Below are 17,413 nucleotides of genomic sequence, written 5' to 3' on the forward strand. Positions count from 1 at the left end.
GCCCAGGGCCAATGGAAGCGCTTCCTGTCTGCCCACTGTGGCACATTATAAGGTGGATCTCATCCTCAGAGGAGCCTCTAACCCCAGGCCAGTGGCAAAGAATGGGGACTAGGCTTTGGTGAGAATGTTTATACACTGATGCCAGCTCTGGGAGATAAGGCTGCTCTGTGCCCATTTTGCACCGGAAACAGGCCAGGGTTTTTGAGGAAGTCCACTCTGATTCCATGCCATGTTCTCAGTAGCAGAACATCTTGCTAGGGCAATTGGGTCCCGTTCTCTCTTCCTCTGGTAACTCCGAGCCCTATCCCTGTTGTAATGGCAATGCTGGTGGTCGACTAGGGGGTTGCTGCGTTTGCTTCCTGGAATGCTCAAAGCATTGAAAGGCCAGGAAGGACAGAAGACCCAGCCATGGAGAAAGGGAAAGTAATAGCTTTATCTCTTGGGATGGGAGAAGCCTAAGGCTGAAGCCCACTAAATACTCTCTGGCTTGGATATTTTATAGGACCTCTGGGTGCTTCCCTTTCCCCTATTGGTCTTGTTTAGAACTCAACTCTGTGCATTCCCACAGTCTCTTCCTCACAGTTTCTTCCAGGAACAAGGAGGCACCATCTCAGGGCACCCACTTTTGCTTGCCTTGTCTTCCCATGTCCCTCTGACTCTTTCCCATCACCCCCTCTCAGAGCTTGACCCTGACTGCTGTGACTTCTGTCAAGGGCAATGGCTGCTCTAGCTGCTTCACACTGAGAGGAGGGTGGAGTCTTGCGGGAGGAGGAAGGAGCGCTTTCATGAGACAGGCTTTCAGAGGCGCTCTGGGGGTTTCAGTAAAATTCTGGCAGGCAGGCAGTCCATCTAGTGTTCCATATGTAGGAGCACAGGGACTGAAGGAGTGGAGAGGAGAAGGCCAGGAGACGCCACAGTAGCCCAGAGTAGGATGACCGTTCCCAGAAGAGCCCAGCCCAAGGCAGGTCTTCAGAGTGATGAACCCAGGATCTGCTTTTAAGCACTTTGATAGCTGTTAGATAACTGAAGTCCCTTCTAGAGAGGAGGAAGAACTTTAGAAGAACAAACTGAACCATTCTTTTTAAGGTTGAAATAAAAATAGTAGTGGACCTGTCTCTGGGCTGTAGGTAGGTGCTGTAGCGTTGAGTTGAGTGGAGGTCATGATGTCCTATATCTGGGTAGTATTGTTCTTATCAAGAACATCCTTAGTGAGAATCGGTTGTCTGGGGAGTATTGGGCTGTCCGTTTGGGTCTTAGCATCTCCTGGAGAATGCACGGGGAACAGGGACTAACAAGCTTTCCCGTAAGAGCATTTAAGCTTTATAGGGCCGTAGGTGAATGGCAGTGAGCACCCGTGATCAAAGGGGATCAAGCTGACGGGCGTATCTGCATTTACCAGTGTCTAATCTGAGACCCTGGCTAGGATTGGGGCGAGCAGCTGCGTAGAAGCCTGCAATACCGTCTTTTGAATTATGAGAAGGCTCCATGAGCACAGGTGGGCTCATTCTACACCATCTCCTACAAGGAAAACATTCCAAGGGATGCTGGGGCCGTGCCTCTCAACAAAAGACAGTAAGGCGATTTTTTCTAAACAGCCGAGGATCTAATTCTTATTTTTTAAATAAATTTTATTTTAGTTTTATAATTACTGATTTTTTTTGTTTAAATTTAATTTTTATCCTGTTTTTTTTTTTTTTTCCTCTGAAGAACTTTGACTTTAAAACTCATGTAATCAAGCTATCATACACTAATTCCCTTGCAGAATGACCTGGGAACTCTAAGTTGCTTCTCTTAATTCTCTGAAAACTTAAATAATGGACTGTGATAAATGTTTTCAAATTTTTCTATCCACAGTTGCTGGTGGTCTCAACAGGCCTACCAGAAGATCTTTTTATTCAGTTTTTTTTTTCTTTTAATTGGAAACAGTTTTTCCCCACATAATATAGTCCAGGTTCAGTTTCCCCTCCCTGTTCTTCTCCCAGTTCCTCCCATCTGGATCCCTCCCTTTTCTGTCCCTCACTAGAAAACAGACAGGCTTTTAAGGGGTGATAATTAAATACAACATAGCAATATAAAACAAACAAACAAACAAACAACAACAACAAAAACCCAAATACAACACGATAGGACAAAACCAACCAATAAAAGTAAAAGACTGCAAGAAGAGGCACAAGAGAGAGATGCAGACTCAGAGACCCACTCATTTGCACATCCAGGAATCCCATAAAAACACAAATCCAGAAGCTGTAATACATACACAGAAGACATATAGGGTAAAAGGAGAGAGAAAATGAAAAGATAAAAATACAAAAAAAAAAAAAAGTCTTGACATAAAAGTCATGACATTATGAGATGAGGAACCTCCAAAGATGCCACTGAGTTTGTTTTCTGTTGGTCCACTGCTGGGTACGCAGTTTACCTTCAAGGGTAGTTTGTTTTCCCAGTGAGACTTTCTCGGAGAAAACTAAATTTTCACTTCAAAGTGGTTATCAATTGGAGATTGCTTCTGGGTTAGGAATGGGGGCGTGTGTCCATTTCTTTCAGCTCTAGGACCCCATCTGGTGCAGAGCTGTGCAGGCCCTGTACATGCTACCCGAGTCTCCACAAGTTCACAAGGCTGTTTGTCCTGCTGTATTTAGAAGGCCATGTTTTCTTGGTGTCCTCCATCCCTTCTGTCTCTTACATGCTTTCTGTCCCCTCTTCTGTAGGGTTCCCTGAGCCCCGAGGAGACAATTTTGATGGAGACATCCCTTTTAGGGTCGAGTGTTCCAAGATCTCTCATTCTCTGCATGTTGTCTGGCTGTGGGTGCCTGTATCTGCTCCCATTTGCTGCAGGAGGAAGCTTCTCTGATGCTGGCTGAACCAGGCAGGCACTGATCTATGAGTGTAGCAGAACGTCATTAGGAGTCATTTTACTGCACATTCCTTTAGTAGAAGGGTAGTATTTGGCCTTTCCCAGGTCCCTGGGCTGTCTAGTCTCAGGTTCTTGGTCACCCAAGCAGTGTTGGGTATAGGTTTCATCTTGTGGAGTGGGCCTTAAGTCAAATCTAATCCCACAAGCTTTGTGCCATTGCACTAGCAGATCTTGCAGGCAGGACACCCCTGTAGACTGAAGGGTTTGTAGCTGGGTTACAAACCCTGTTTACGTTTACAGCGTGCAGAGTACTTTCCAGTACCAAGGACACTAGCCTGGAGGAGTGAAGGCTCTAGGTGCCGGCTTGACTTCTCTGTGTTCAGGGAGTTGTGTTAGGGGTCGTCTCCCGCAATAGAGCCTTGCCCTCAGGTTGTGAAGAACAACCTATAGCTTTGGCAACAGCCTGGGTTGTTTGGGAGTACCCGTGGAACCCCTTTGGGTAACAACTCAATTTGGTTTAACCCATTCCCAGTACCGGGAGCTTCATTTGGTGACAAGAGATGTCCAGATGGGGCTCTGTCGCCCCTGTTATTTGGCAATTTCATTTATATCACCTTCACATATGGACATATTTTAGGAAGCTTCTACTGGATTAGCTTTCCATACTACCCCATAATCCTCCCTCCCATTTCCTTCTTCCCTCCCCACTTGATTCTTCCATTCCAGCCCCACTGCTGTCTCTCCATAACTATTCTATTTCCTCTTCTTACGGAGATCTGTCTGTACCCCCTAGTACCTTACTCTGTATCTAACCTTCTTCTTTGGTTCTATGGATTGCAGGTTGGTTTTCATTGACTTAACAGTTAACATCCGTACATAAGCAAATATATACCATATTTGTCTTTCTGGGTTTGGGTCATCACACTCATGATGATTTTTCTCTTGTTCCATCCAGTTACCTGTGAAATTCATGATTTCATTTTTTAAAAATGGCTGAGTAATATTCCATTGTGTAAATGTAGCACATTTTCCTTATCCATTCATCTGTTGAGGGACATCTAGGTTGTTCCCAATTTCTGGCTATTATGAATGGAGCAGCAATGAACATGGTTGAGCAAGTGCCTCCATGAGGTAGGATGACACCTCCTTTGGGTATATGCCAAAGAGTGGTATGGTATAGCTGGATCTTGAGGTGGATCAGTTCCCATCTTCCTGAGGAACTGCCACCCTGAAATCCATAGTGGCTGTACAAAGTTGCACTCTCACCAGCAATGGATGAGCGTTTCCCTTACTCTACATCCTCACCAGCATGAGCTGTCATTTGTGTTATCGATCTTAGCCATTCTGACGGGTGTAGGATGGAATCTCAAAGTGGTTTTGGTTTGCATTTCCCTGATGACTAGGGATGTTGAACATTTCTTTAAGTGTCTCTCAGACATTTGAGTTTCATCTTTTGGGAATCCTCTGTTCATATCTGTACCCCATTTTAAAATTGTGTTATTTGTTTTCGTGATACCTAGTTTTTCAAGTTCTTTACTTTATATATTTTGGAGATTAGCCATCTATTGGATGTGTAGTTGGTAAAACCCTTTTCCCATCCTGTAGGCTGCTGCTTTGTCTGAATTACAGTGTCTTTTGGTGTGCAGAAGCCTCTCATTTTCCTGAGGTCCCACGTGTTACTCTTTGATCTTAGTGCCAGCACTAATGGTGTTCTGTTGAGAAAGTCTTCTCCTGTGCCAGTGGTTCAAAGCTATTCCCCATTTTCTCTTCTCTCAGATTGGGTGTGTCTGTTGTTGTTGTTGTTGTTGAGGTTGAGGTATTTGATCCATTTGGAGCTGAGTGGTAAGTGTGGCTCTATTTGGATTCTTCTACATACAGCCATCCAATTTGCACAGCACCATTTGTGGAAGATGCTGCCTTTTTTCCATTTAGTATTTTTTCCAATCTTTATTAAAGATTGGATGCCCAGAGGTGTGTGGGCTTATGTCTGGGTCTTCAGTTTGGTTCCATTGATCAGCATGTCTGTTTTTGTGCCAGGACCAGGCTGTTTTTATTACTATAGCTCTGCAGTACAATTTGAGGTCAGAGATGATAACACTTCCTGTAGTTCTTTTATTATTCTGGATTGTTTTCGCTGGCCTGGTTTTTTTATGTTTCCATATGAACCTGAAAATTCTTCTTTCAATGTCTGTGAAGAATTGTGTTGGAATTTTGTTGGGGACTGCCATTGAATCTGTAGAGCGCTTTTGGTTAAGATCATTGGTTTTATTATATTAATCCTACCAAGGATCTGATTCTGGAGAAGGCAGCTGAGTAGCAACTTTGGGGGAATCCTGGAACCCGTTTGTCCCATTTGCAGTGAGATAGGGGAGGAGGTGAGAGAGAAGCCTTGGGTCAGGGGCGCCCATTCCCTAGGGTTGCCTGCATTCCCTCGTCCACACATATGGACATGTCCAGTCTGTCAATGGGAAGCAGCTAGTGTGGTCCAGTCTGGAGAGGTTGGACCAAGTGGTGGGATTTCCATACTCACCTATGGCACAGTCTGCTGCCATCTCCAGTTTTCCTCCTTTAGTCTTCCCTAAGGCCATATTGCCCTCTTGTTCCTGGCCACAGGGGCTCAGGCCCAGGTCTCCTATAGTTCTGTTTGTATTCTAAGATAGTTAATGCCACCAGTCCTCAAAACAACTGATTGGCCGTAAGAGCCACTTTCCATGTGCTGCTTCGGGAGGCTGCAGAAGCCTCATTTACTGATCTTAAAGAGCAGCACCTCCAGCCTCTCGAGCCCTATGACCCAAGGACAGGACATGTCTGAGTGTTCAGTAACTCCTTCAGGTTCGCAGAGCTGGAGACAGAGGCAGACTGGAAAAGAGGCATTCAGGCTTTTCATTCCCTCAGTCCACTGTGGAGTCCAACAGCCAAGAATTATTTGTTCCATCCTAGGACCCAGCCACCTAACAATTCAGGAATTTCCCAAGTGTTAGTCATTTGCAGAAATCCAAGAGCCAGGCCTGTGAGCCCATTGTTAGCTACAGCTGACAGGCGCGTTGGTCCTCTCTGAAACGTTTGCTCTGGTGCTCATCACATTCCCATCTGTCACCCTGGTGCCAGACTGGAGATTTTTAGGCAGGCAGTTCCTGATTAGTGAAGATTCGCACCTGAGACTTGGCCCAAGCCTGTTATCAGCCACCTGAAACAGGTCCACATGCAGCTTGCGGGCACCTTTGGACTCGACCACAAGGTGTCTGACACTTGCTGGGCCTGCCTTCAGGCCTCTGCTACTTGCCAACGACTTGCGTGTTTTTCAACAGAAACTGGCTGTTCAGTTTCATCCCTATTACACTTCACTACACAGCCATGAAGCCAAGGGTTCAAGGTTGCAATAAGCAGTACTTGTAACCTGGAAAGCAGTCACTTAGAGCTCAGAGAGAAACCTTAATTCATCCCTCATGGGGCAGAGGTTGCCTGATTGGGAGGGAAAGTACTTGTAGTTCTGAAGAGCATCAGGATCAAAGGACAACCAGTGGCCATCTGCAGGGACACTCTTGGCCACTAGGATACTGCATCTTCTGTCCTCCCAGAGGTCCCCTGGCCATGGTGACCGGGCCAAGGGGGTGGGAGCAGTGATCCCTTCTTGTTCTGATCCTACAGTAGCAAGTTGTTTCTACCATACCTTCTATGCTTCTCTCTTGTTTCCAGGGGCTTTCCCGAAGGTGATTCCTTTATTGACAACCTCGGGCAGAAATTGCGAGGTAGATGGGAGACACAGGGACCTGGCACAGCCTCCCAAGCTCCAGCCAGCCAGAAACCATGCCATTAAAACCTTCAGCCAAGCCAGGATCTGCTCACAGCTGTGGAGACTCCTTGCTTTATCAGTTTTCACATACTCTGATTGACTAAAGGCCACTTAAAAAAAAATCCTGCAGTCCATGTTTAGGCAAGGCAAGCATGCAGATAAACATTAGGTGTTCCTTTCAAATGGAAGAGATTCCACTGGGCTGGACCACAATTTAGAGCATCCTAGAGATTTAAGTGACACAGGTATAGGGATCTGCATCCTCTCCCATGGTCCCACCAGTGACCAAGGGAAGAGGGGAAGCCTCTTCAGAATATCTGCCCCGTGTTACTCTTCACTACCCCGTGACCTTAATTGCCAATCTTATCCTGCCTGGGCAGGACCCACCATTGAACAAATCTGGAGTGAAGGTTCCCGTTGACCTTTGACTCAAATTTATAATCTGTAAACGAGCATGATAAGCACTCAGAGCAAATAAGTTTTTCATAATCTAGAGACAATGGGATGTTCTTTTCCCCCCAGCTTGTTTATGTCACAGCAACTAGAATGTGAAAACAAAAGTGGGGGATGCCCAGGGAACAATGGGGGCAGAAACAAAGGCAGGAAGCAGGGAGGAAGAATAAAGACAAACGGGCTTGGTGAAAGGATGGCGACAGCTCCTTTCACCACCACCCCAGTGAGCCCACTCTCCTTCGCCTTTCACTGTGGCACCTGGAAAGCTCTGTGATGCTGAGGTAGAGGGTCTTCTCTACTTTCCTCAGGGACTGATCGTTATGGTACCAAGGCTGGAGCCCAGCGCCTCATGTGTAGGCCAAACCCTGACCACAGAGCTCCACCTGCAACCCCACAGCTAGCTTTCCAGCTACAGAGGGATCACCTGTGTGCGAAGGGGGCATCTGTAAGGTCAGAGCCGTCATCCAGCTAAGGGAGGCTGTTCCCGCCACCCCAGCCCTGCCTCAGAGTTCACATATAGGGACAAATATCTGGGGCAGAACATAAACACTTTTCCCGAGAGCTCCAAGGACGGCAAGGACAAGCCTCCTGTAGCTAGGTGGGTTCCGGACAGGCAGCTGAATCCCCTCATGGTGCGGGCACCCAGGGGATGCTTTCCTGCCAGCCTACCCCTTAGCTACCTCCATTTGAATTTCAGGCACTTCCCACCTCCAGCCCAAAGTGAGCTGGGTGTCACTTGCTTTCCTCTGCACCGGGACATTTGAAGACTGCTCTAGGTTTTACATGCACGCTAGAACAGCTTAAGAAACAAGAGGGTTGAGAAATCCGCCCCCCCCCCCACAACCTACACTCGTGCCTACACTTAGCTATTCATAGCTCAAGGGCCCAAGAGTGCAGCATGGGGTGAGGGAAGCTGTGAGGCAGAGGAGTGATCTCCCCCGTGGACCTTTCCCAGGTATGCCAAGTGGAGAATCCGCCCTCTCCCCACCCTCCCTCCGAAGGAAGATGGGCTGTTCCTTGGGGGTCTGGTCTTCCCTGTTTCTTGGCTTAGGCATGGTGTCAGGTTTGTCAGCATGCCATGAAGAAAGGCCTTTTCTCTCCATCTCCATCTTCCCCCACTCCAAGGCCCTGGGCAGGTTGGTGTTTTTATAGGTGTTATATGTGCTATATATGTATATGTGTGTAAGAATGTAAGTATGTATGTATGTATGTATGATGTATGTACATATGTATGTTATAGGTGAGTTTGCCAATAGCGCTAGAATTAAGCTTTCAGGCTACCTTGCTTGGTAGGGGCAGCCTAGAGCTAAAGCTCACAGACTGTCTCACCTAGCAAAAGTAGTGAAGGGTCCCCACTCCCCTTCCTCCGCCTCAGCTTTTCCAGCTGCGTCATGTTTCCTTTGCAAAGGTTGGGGATGCCTTAGGAGCTCTCCCTAGGGTGCAGGAGGCTCAGTGTACGCTGCTGATTAGGAGGCAGCAAGTGGTCACGTGAGGCCTGGCCGATGTCCCCCTTAGGAGGCCTCGGTCACCAGGGCTGGGATCCCACTCAGGGGCTGCCCGTACCTGAGTGGCCCTCTAGCACTCATGAACCTGCCCTTCTTTCTGCTCTTCTGGAAAATGTGGTGACCCCCAACTCCTTCTCATTTGTCCAAGGCCAGAGAACCACCTGCCCGCGTGGTCACCCCCAGTGGTCAAGTAGGAAGCACACTGGTGATGAGGCACAGCCCAGCGCTGCCGCTTTCTGTCCTCTGCGAGGGCTGCCTCTCTGGGTCTTAGGAATGGCTCTGTAAGACTAGCTATGCTCTAGGGCAAAGCCAGGCTGCCTGTGGCTGGGGGTGTGTCGGTACTCTGCTTGGTGACTATCTGGCGCAGTGCTTCCTGGCCGACAGGCACTCTCTCGGCTCTGTTCCCCGGATTCCAGGTCCAGATATTCCACACAGACATCCCACTCCACAGAGTTGTTGCTGTGCGTGTGGTCCGGGCTCTTCTCTGACCCACTCCTGCTTCCTCTTGTTGCCAAGCAACATGGAAAGCGGCAGTGGCATTCGGGTGGCTTTCCTCCTCTCCCTCTCTTCCTCCCTCTGTTAGACTGGCTAGAGGAGGCTGTTCCTTGACCAGGCAACACTGAAGGAGAAGGCTCCTGCGAGATAAATGGCAAGTGCTGACTGTCCTGGCTGCACAGAGTTATGCCTGGTGTGTGATGCTGGTGTGTAGTGTGTGTGTGTAATGTTGGTCCAGATTCGTTTGGGTGTGGACTGAGCCTTGCTTTCCCTCCAGAGTCTCTTCCCAGGGCAGCGGTGTGCCTGAGCTCTCAGGAATGGCCTTGTGCCCACCAGCTTCTGTCCTCAGTCGAAGGCTGAGCCTTCCCTCACACCTTGCCTCAGGCTCTGGGTGGGTTTTGGTTCCTGTCCTGTCTCCTTGGACAGCTCCGTTCACATTCCCAGCCTCAGTTTGTGTTTCTGTAAGGTGGGCCAGCGGCCCTACTCATAGGACTCACCGTGTGGGCTGATTGTCTTAATGTGGTTTTGCTCTTGGGGTCACTCAGATAAATTCCTTGGGGCCAAAGCGAGAGCTGCGAGATGTGGGGTTCTGAGCATTCTCCTGCCCCATGCTTGTAGTCTAAGAGACAGCCTTTCCATAAAGGTGCAGTTCTGAGATTCAGCAAAGCCTGCGACCAGCTCTCCTACCTCAGCCTTTTTAGCTGTCTGGGACATCCCCAAAGGGCATAGGTGTAGGGTAGGAAACCATACAAGAGAAGTGGCTGGGGGTTGGCCAGGCAGGAAGGAGCTATGATGGGCAGGCTGGTGAGAGGACAGGAGGGTGCTGGCTCCTGGCAGGTGGCCATGGAGGGCAGCGACTTTGGAGAGTTTCCCGGATCCGGTGTCACTCCCTCCAGGCATTTCCACTTCAACTAAGCTCCAGTCTAGCTGGCCAGAGTTCCTGGATGGGGTGGGGCTCACTCTGCCAGGCAGCAGCCTTTGGGGCTTTCCAAGAGCTCCCTGAAAATCACAGATGCTGACCTGTTTCCTTCGAGATGCCTGGACATCCTACTCCTTGGCTGGCAGGAAAGTGTCTTGGTTTCCCAGCTAGACCGTGTGAGGAGCTACTGAGATACAGGCATCTGCACCCAACCCTGGGGTAGCTGGCCCCAGGTGCCCTTTTCCCTTTTCAACACTGTAGTGGTGCCAGCCACACAACGGGTCCCAGGTGATCAGACCCAATGGCTACATGGCTACATGACATTCACGTGATTGCTCCTGTGCCCTGAATGGGCTGCCTCTTTTGTTTTCCCGATTTAACCGAGGATTTCAGAGGCCCCAGGAGAGCCCCTGCCTGGAACATGGCATAACAGTGGTTCCATGTCTCTGAGCTACAGCCATGTCCTCCAGACTTACCTGTCCCATAGACGCTTAGCGAACACAGCTTTGTCCTGTGGGGTAGCCGGAGTGACCCGCTTGGATCAGCACCTCCTGTGGCAGGGGCAGAAGGGGCCCAGGTATCACAGTGATAGATTCAGGTGTGGAGGGTCGGCTGCAGGTCTCGTTGGCAGCAGACTGTGCTTTGCACGAGGGAGGACGGATGAGTGAGTGAGGAAGCAGGGCGACTGGAGGCCCCCGAGCACTGAGTACAGTGGAGAAGGGGCAGGAAGAGCCTCCAGAGAAAGTCTGATTCAAGCCAACAGTCTTTAGACAGATGCTTGCCACCAGGAGTGTGCCGGAGTCATTGCCAGCTCCTCTGCTGTGCCCAGCTCCTGTGAAGCCAGGCTGAGCAAGCCAAGTAGCCCATAGATCCAAAGGGGCAATAGCTGGGAGCCATCAGTGGGGGAGGGAGGTGCCATGGTTCTTCTGTGGGATGTCCATGGCCTCTCATAGCTTCTCAGTGGTCTCGGAGCCATGGTGATGGTATAGGTACCTGGTAGGACCCTGTGTCCTGTCCTCTGCAATCCTGCGTTTCCCAAGTCCTGACCGTAGGAGTTTTGTCTAGGTAGTTTCTTCCTTGGGCAGTTGGGATCATACGAAGCCTAGCCTCATGGTAGGAGTGTTGGAGCTGCTTTTCTGGAAAGGTTTCTTTTCCTTGAGCAAAGCCTGGCTCTGGAGTCTTGATTGGTCCTCTGTGGGGTCTCTTGGAGGTAGAGAGGCCGACCCCCATCCTGGGCCCAGCTCCCACATTCAGTACCGCAGCCAGCAAGGTGAGTGTGTGTGTTCGTGAAGCCTGGGGCAGTGTGTGTGTGTGGTGGGGAAGCCCAGATGCTTCCTCCCTGTCACTGTAGCTATCCCTGCTGGGCTCACAAGTGCAGCCGGGGTGGTGGCAAGGGCAGTGAGGTGCCAGGAGAGAATCACAGCTATCTATCCGTCTGTCACCCTTTTTAACATGAGGTCTCTATTACCTGTGGGCTGTCACCTGAGGCCCCTCCGCCTAGAAAGGCCTCGGACCTCTCCAGTGACTCCTCACGCCTCAGAGCTGGCAGCACAGGGTAGAGTCTCTCACGCTGCTGGCCTCCTGACCCTCGCCTGTCATCGATTGTACCTGAGCGGTTAGGGGGCACCTCAGTGTTAGACCTGGTAACCAAAGCCAACCAGTTAATTGAGTGAGGGTCATCTCCACCCCAAGAGCCTTCCCTACCCGCGTTTGCAAAGCTCCATATCCACGTAACAAGGCCCCCCAAAAATTTTCATTTTGGAAATGAGGGTGAAAGCATCTTTTGGCAGGGCATACCCACTCGCAGGGTGTGCCTCCTGGGGAATGAACTGGCCAGGCCCTGAATCCTCAGGAAGCATGACCTGCAAGCCACAGTAAAGAATGAGACGGCAGCGGGAATGCATCAGTAGGTGTCAGTGAGGCCTTCGTACGGGGTCTTGAATGGCTGGAACCTGATTGGGTCCCTTGTGTAGTCCACCCTCGTCATATACAGGAGAGATCCCTCCAACCGGGCCTTTCCTGGGGCTGGTGTGCACTGTCCCCTTGTTTAGGCATGAGCACAGAGGAGACACGGCAGTCTGGGCCTATATAGACCTTGCCACCAGGAGTCTATATACTTCAGGAACTCAGAGGGACCTACAGGAAGGGGGTTGAGAAGGGTTTTGCCTCTCGGTTGAGTTCTGCCATGGGTGGTCAGGGTGCAGGGGAGTGGCAAGTCAGAACTGGCCTGGCCACGGGGCCTGCTTCTAGCTCCTGGCAGCCAGAGGGTGCCCCAGCCTGGATAGTGGAGAAGCCTTATGGGCTTGTGAGTGCCCACGAACTCATGCAGCCTGACCTCTTTCGCTGCTGGCCAGGTGAGGGGGGAGTGACTTTTCAGAAGACATTTTGGCTAATGGACCTGCCTCCCAGACAGGTTTTCTGCCTTGCCTGGGTACAGGGTCTTGTGGGGGAGGCACAGATGGGCCATGTCTTAGTCAGTGTTCTATTGCTGGGAAGAGACATATGGCCATGACAACTCTTATAAAGGAAAACATTTAACTGAAGCTTGCCTACAGTTCAGAGGTTTAGTCCACTGTTGTCATGGTGGGAAGCATGGTGATCACACAGTCGGACATGGTGCTGGAGAAGCAGCTGAGCGTTCTACAGCCAGACTGGCTGGCATCAGGAAGAGAGAAAAGACAATGGGCCTGGCTTTAGTATTTGAAAATCCCAAAGCCCATCTTCCAATGACATACTTCCTCCAACAAGGCCACACCTCCTAACCCTGTCAAGTAGCACCACTCCATAATGACCAAATATTTAAATCTATGAGCCATTGGGAACCACTCTTTTTCAAATCCTTACCGGCCCTATCACCCATTCATTGACCAGCTGAAGCCATTAGGGCTGGACCCTGCATGGTGGCTAATCAAGGCCTCCCTCTTCAGTGGACACACGAAGGTTTATCCTGCTTAGCTCTGAGGCCCTTTGCCTCTTTGTCCCTCTCCAGGCAGCCTTGCTAGAAATGGTTGTGAGATGTTGATTCCCATAAGTCTTGCAGCCCAGGCTCCCCCTGTCGGTGTTCATCAAGATCAAGGCCTCTGTTCCCTAGGTCTGGTTCCTCTGCCTTCCCAGGTCTGGCCTACAGAGTTGGGTCTGCCATTCATCCTCGATGTCTTAAGCACTGTATTAGTTACTTTACTGCTGCTGTGATAAAACATCATTGCTATGGCCAAGACAAGTTATAGCAGGGTTTATTTGAGGCTCACAGTTCCAGAGGGCTGCGATTCCACCACCATCATCATGGTGAGGAGCATAGCAACGAGCAGGCAACATGGCACCGGAGAAGCAGCTGAGGGCTCACATCCTGATCCACAAACAGGAAGCAGAGTGCCCTGGGACAACAGGAGGATTTTGAAACTTCAGACCTCACCCTTGGGACACGCCAGTTCCAACAAGGCAACACATCCTAACCTTTCCCAAACAATTTTACCACCTAGAGATCAAGTATTCAAACAAATGAGCCCATGGGGGCATTCTTGTTCAAACCAGGACAGGTACCTTTTTCTGTATTGCATGTCACAACACCATTGAGTTGGGATGGTTTTGACAGGTCCAGGCAGGCTGCACACACACCCCTCACTGCAGGAAGAATGACAAGGGACAGCAGGGACCCATGCCAGATGCAAAGAAACACTTCTCTGAAGTGCATCGGCCAATTGGACTGGGATGGGAAAGGAAACAATCTCAGAACTTGGGGTGCAGAGGAGTGAGCCCAGGCCCCAATCTGCAGAGCTGGCCTCTCCCCTAGGGCCCCTCCTGTGCACTTCTGGGTTCCTGGTGCCTTCACAGTCATATCCTCCTGGCCTGGTACTTACCAAGGGATCATCAGCTCATCATCCCTTCCAGCTGGGAACCAGGAAATCCTTAACTGCTCAGACCAGCCTGGGTTGAGGACTGACTTCCTCCCTCCAGGACACATCCTTGCCAGTGGGGAAGAGGGACCCACATGGGCCTTTGTGCTTGGTGTCTTGGGTACATTCCCCAACCTACATTTTCCAAAAGAGGCGAAACACCAGGACCTTCACCCTATGAGACCCTGTTACAGGTCTAGGGTTGTCTCCCTCGCAGGCTGCACCGCAGAGGGCATTGCATAAACTTGCTTTAAAAATGTACATTGAATCTACACATTAGCATTTTCCCAGGAACTTCATCACCAGGCTAAGGGGCGCAGAGGCCTTGGCGTCTGTATCAGTTCTCAGTGCGGAGGCTGGGAAAGCTGTAGGAGTATCCTTTGTCTTGGACTCATACATGGCACCTGCCATGGGCTCCTCAGCAAGTGCTTTCTGAGGGACATAGAGCTAGCTGGCCCAGTGGGCAATTCCAGGCCATCCCTGCCTACCTGCGCTGTGTATAGACACTGACATTCTCATTCTGCGCTGGCTGTGAAGTTGGAAGACTTGGCTAGGGTCCTACCTTGCTGGGTGCTTGAGGACCACACGTGTTTTTGGGACCAGATGCTGCAGGCCTCAAAAACCTAGTATAGAACAGGATGCTACTTTGGGCATTTTCAGCTCTAATGGAACTGTCTGGGCCTGCCAGGTATCACCCATACAAGGTCACAGGTTCTGAGACTTCCTTTAGGAGAGGTAGAAAGGCCATTAGTCCCAAAGGAGAGATTCCCTCAGCTGCTCTGGACAGATGACAATTGCACCGTGTAGGGGAGGGGAGGGTGCCTTCCCAACAGGCAAGACCGTGACTGGGACGTTTCCTAGCCATCCTGACCAGAGACCTCCCCCAGACCTGTGACCTAGTCCCTTTGTGGTTCACCACCAGTTGGTCCTTTCCTGGGATGGTTCACTGGTTAGTTTCTGTCAACTTGACACAAGCGAGGATCATCTGGGAAGAAAGAGACCTCAACTGAGAAAGAAATGCCCCTCAGACTGGCCTTTGAGTATGTCTGTGGGACATTTTCTTGATTAATGAGTGATGTGAGAAGGTCCAGCCCACTGTGGTGATGACGTCGTTGGGCATGTAGTCGTGGTTTGGATGAAAAAGCAGGCTGAGCAAGCTATGGAAGCAAGCTGGTAAGCAGCAGCCTCCATGGCCTCTGCTTTAGTTTCTGCCTCAGGTTCCTACCTTGTGTTCCTGCCCTGGTTTCTCCTGATGGTATGTCCTGATAGGAACATAAAATAAGACAAAAAATGCCTTTTCTTTCCAGAATTGCTTATCGTCATTGCTCATCACAGCTGTGGAAAGCAAACTTGGATTGTATGTGTGAACGAAAGGCTATTTTTGGCACAAGTGTGCAGCAGTCTGATGGGGTCAAATCCACAGGGGGAGGTCTAATGGGGAGCCCTGTCCCCCGGTGTGACCCGTCCCACAGGTCTGTGTGTTTCCTTTAAGAAGAGGTATTGTTGGTTCTTCATCACATGCAACTATCAGGTGATTTGGGCCAGAGTCTAAAGGGAGGGGGGATGAACTTGGAGACCAGTGGCCGTGACCCCTTCCTTCCCAGTGCTTTCCATTGAGGAAATGTGGCACGTCCATGGCAGATATTTCCAAATTTTCTTTGGCAGTAAAGGCCACCACATGAAAGAAAATCCAAGAAAGTTAAATAATAGCAAAGGTGGAGGGGTAAGATGGACGTTGCCTGGCAGAGGCAGACAGTGCTAGGAGGACGGTGGGGCTTCCGTCTGGTAAGTCCTGTAAAAGAAGGCCTTCGACGTGTAGGTTCATTTGGGGCAGGGTCACCCAGGAGCAGTGGAAGGAGGCCCCGGGGGTGTCTGGGTCACGCCCTGCGTGTCAGGAGCCACGTCCTCCTCTTTGAGCAAAATGAAGCCATCAAGTGTTTTAAGAAGCTGAGGTATGGGCAGTCCCATGCAGGGACCCGAGTCCCATTCCTAGCAGTAGAGAAGTGAACAAACCCCACTGAGGAGGTTAAAAAAAAGTGCAGTAGTTCGAACCTGGCCTGTGTGGGGCACATGGATGGGATCTCTGCAGATGCACACGTTACCTTGAAGCCAAGTTGGGTCGAGACTGGTCCTGAGTCTCTCAGAGGGAGAGACAGGGGAGATGGCCGTGCTGCCGGGTGGAGGTAGAAAACAAGAGGCAGCAGAAGGCAGGTAGTGTCCGATGTGAGAGGCTAGGCAGAGAAATGGGCAAGGGGGAGCTTTCCCCAGAGCCTCAGAAGAGCCTGCCCCGTGCCCACACTTGGTTTCAGACTCCGTCTTCCAAAACCGAGAGAGGACACGTTCCTGTCAGAAGCAAACAGACTGTGGCCCGGGGAGGCTCCTTCAGCTTGGTTTGTCTAACACTGTGTTCCACCTCGTCACCTGTGTCCCAGAATAAGCATTAAGGGAAGAGTTCCCTAAATACACAATTCCACTTTTAAACTGCCTGACACCCTAAGAAGGGTGATGAAACCCGGTGCCGCCCTCCTCTCCTGCCTGGGAGGTGGGTTCTGTCCGTGTCCAGTGTGTCTGCCCTGTACATACTCTCTGCCCTCCAGGAGCCATCCCGGTTGCCGGACTCTCTCACATCCAGTGTGTTCAGACCACCTTCCTTTTGCTTAATGCCCTAAATCCCATGGATGGTGACCACCAACTCAGATATGGCAAGGAGAAGCCAACAACTGTGATTTGCATAGAGTTTGGCCCTGGCTGTGGTTTCATGTGTTCATTGCGAGTTTGGGAAGCACGTGTTGGGAGGTTCCTGCAATTTAGGAACCTCCATCCTGCCCCTGAAGTCCCACCAGCAGCTGCTCTCACCCCTTAGCCCCCTCCAGACCCCGCTGTTCCTTTATAGACCAAAGTGCCCCTCCCCGAGGCCTCTGTTTCCTACAAAGGTTGTTTCACACAGAAAGGCCTTCTCACCCCATCTGTATAAACAGAGCTCCTGACCCGCCCTGCCCCCTCCTGTTTTCTCCCTGCACTCCCTGCCCTACTGCAGAATGTATCACTTAGTGTTTGTGTTTTCTTTTCACCAGGACTAGGACTCGGGTGTTTATGTTTACAGCTTCTCACCGCCACCTGAAACAGTCCAAGCCCATGCTGACCAGGTAGATAAGGGATCAATAAGGAGAAATACCACCGTCGCCAACAACACCCACGCAAACCAGTCCAATAAATGGGGAAGCCCCCAGAGGAGCATGTTAAAAAATAAAAGGGTGACTGGCTCTCACTCATCACCGAATAAATGCAAATTAAGTCTGCAGCAGGCCCTTGCCAACTATTAGATTATGGAAAAGAAGGTAAGGGGTCTTGGGTTCCATCCTGGATGCACACTCTTAGCCATTGTCTTATCTGCTTGCTTTAGTACCGACTTGTATAGCATAAATCTTTTAAGTAACTACTCTTGTAGTGTACAAGCTGTGGAACTATTGCCACACTCCAGAATGTGTTTGTTACAAAAAA

At 50.2% G+C, this 17,413-nt stretch overlaps 1 protein-coding gene across 4 annotated transcripts in view; it reads left to right on the forward strand.

Annotated features, from left to right (window-relative positions):
* Nucleotides 1-17,413, forward strand: part of Rasgef1a (RasGEF domain family member 1A) — an 80,533-nt gene that overhangs the window by 23,691 nt on the left and 39,429 nt on the right. The window contains exon 1 of one of the 4 annotated variants that reach the window (XM_055604289.1): nt 17,222-17,250. The exons of 2 other annotated variants lie outside the window; for them this stretch is intronic. In XM_055604289.1, coding sequence (XP_055460264.1) covers nt 17,239-17,250 — 12 coding nt within the window. In that variant the 5' untranslated portion in view covers nt 17,222-17,238. Of the gene's footprint in view, nt 1-17,221; nt 17,251-17,413 lie in introns of those variants that run through there. One more of the 4 variants, XM_055604290.1, reaches the window with a different exon arrangement.

Source organism: Psammomys obesus, unplaced genomic scaffold (genome assembly GCF_907164565.1).
Source record: "Psammomys obesus unplaced genomic scaffold, mPsaObe1.curated_primary_1811, whole genome shotgun sequence".
Taxonomy (NCBI): Eukaryota; Metazoa; Chordata; class Mammalia; order Rodentia; family Muridae; genus Psammomys; species Psammomys obesus.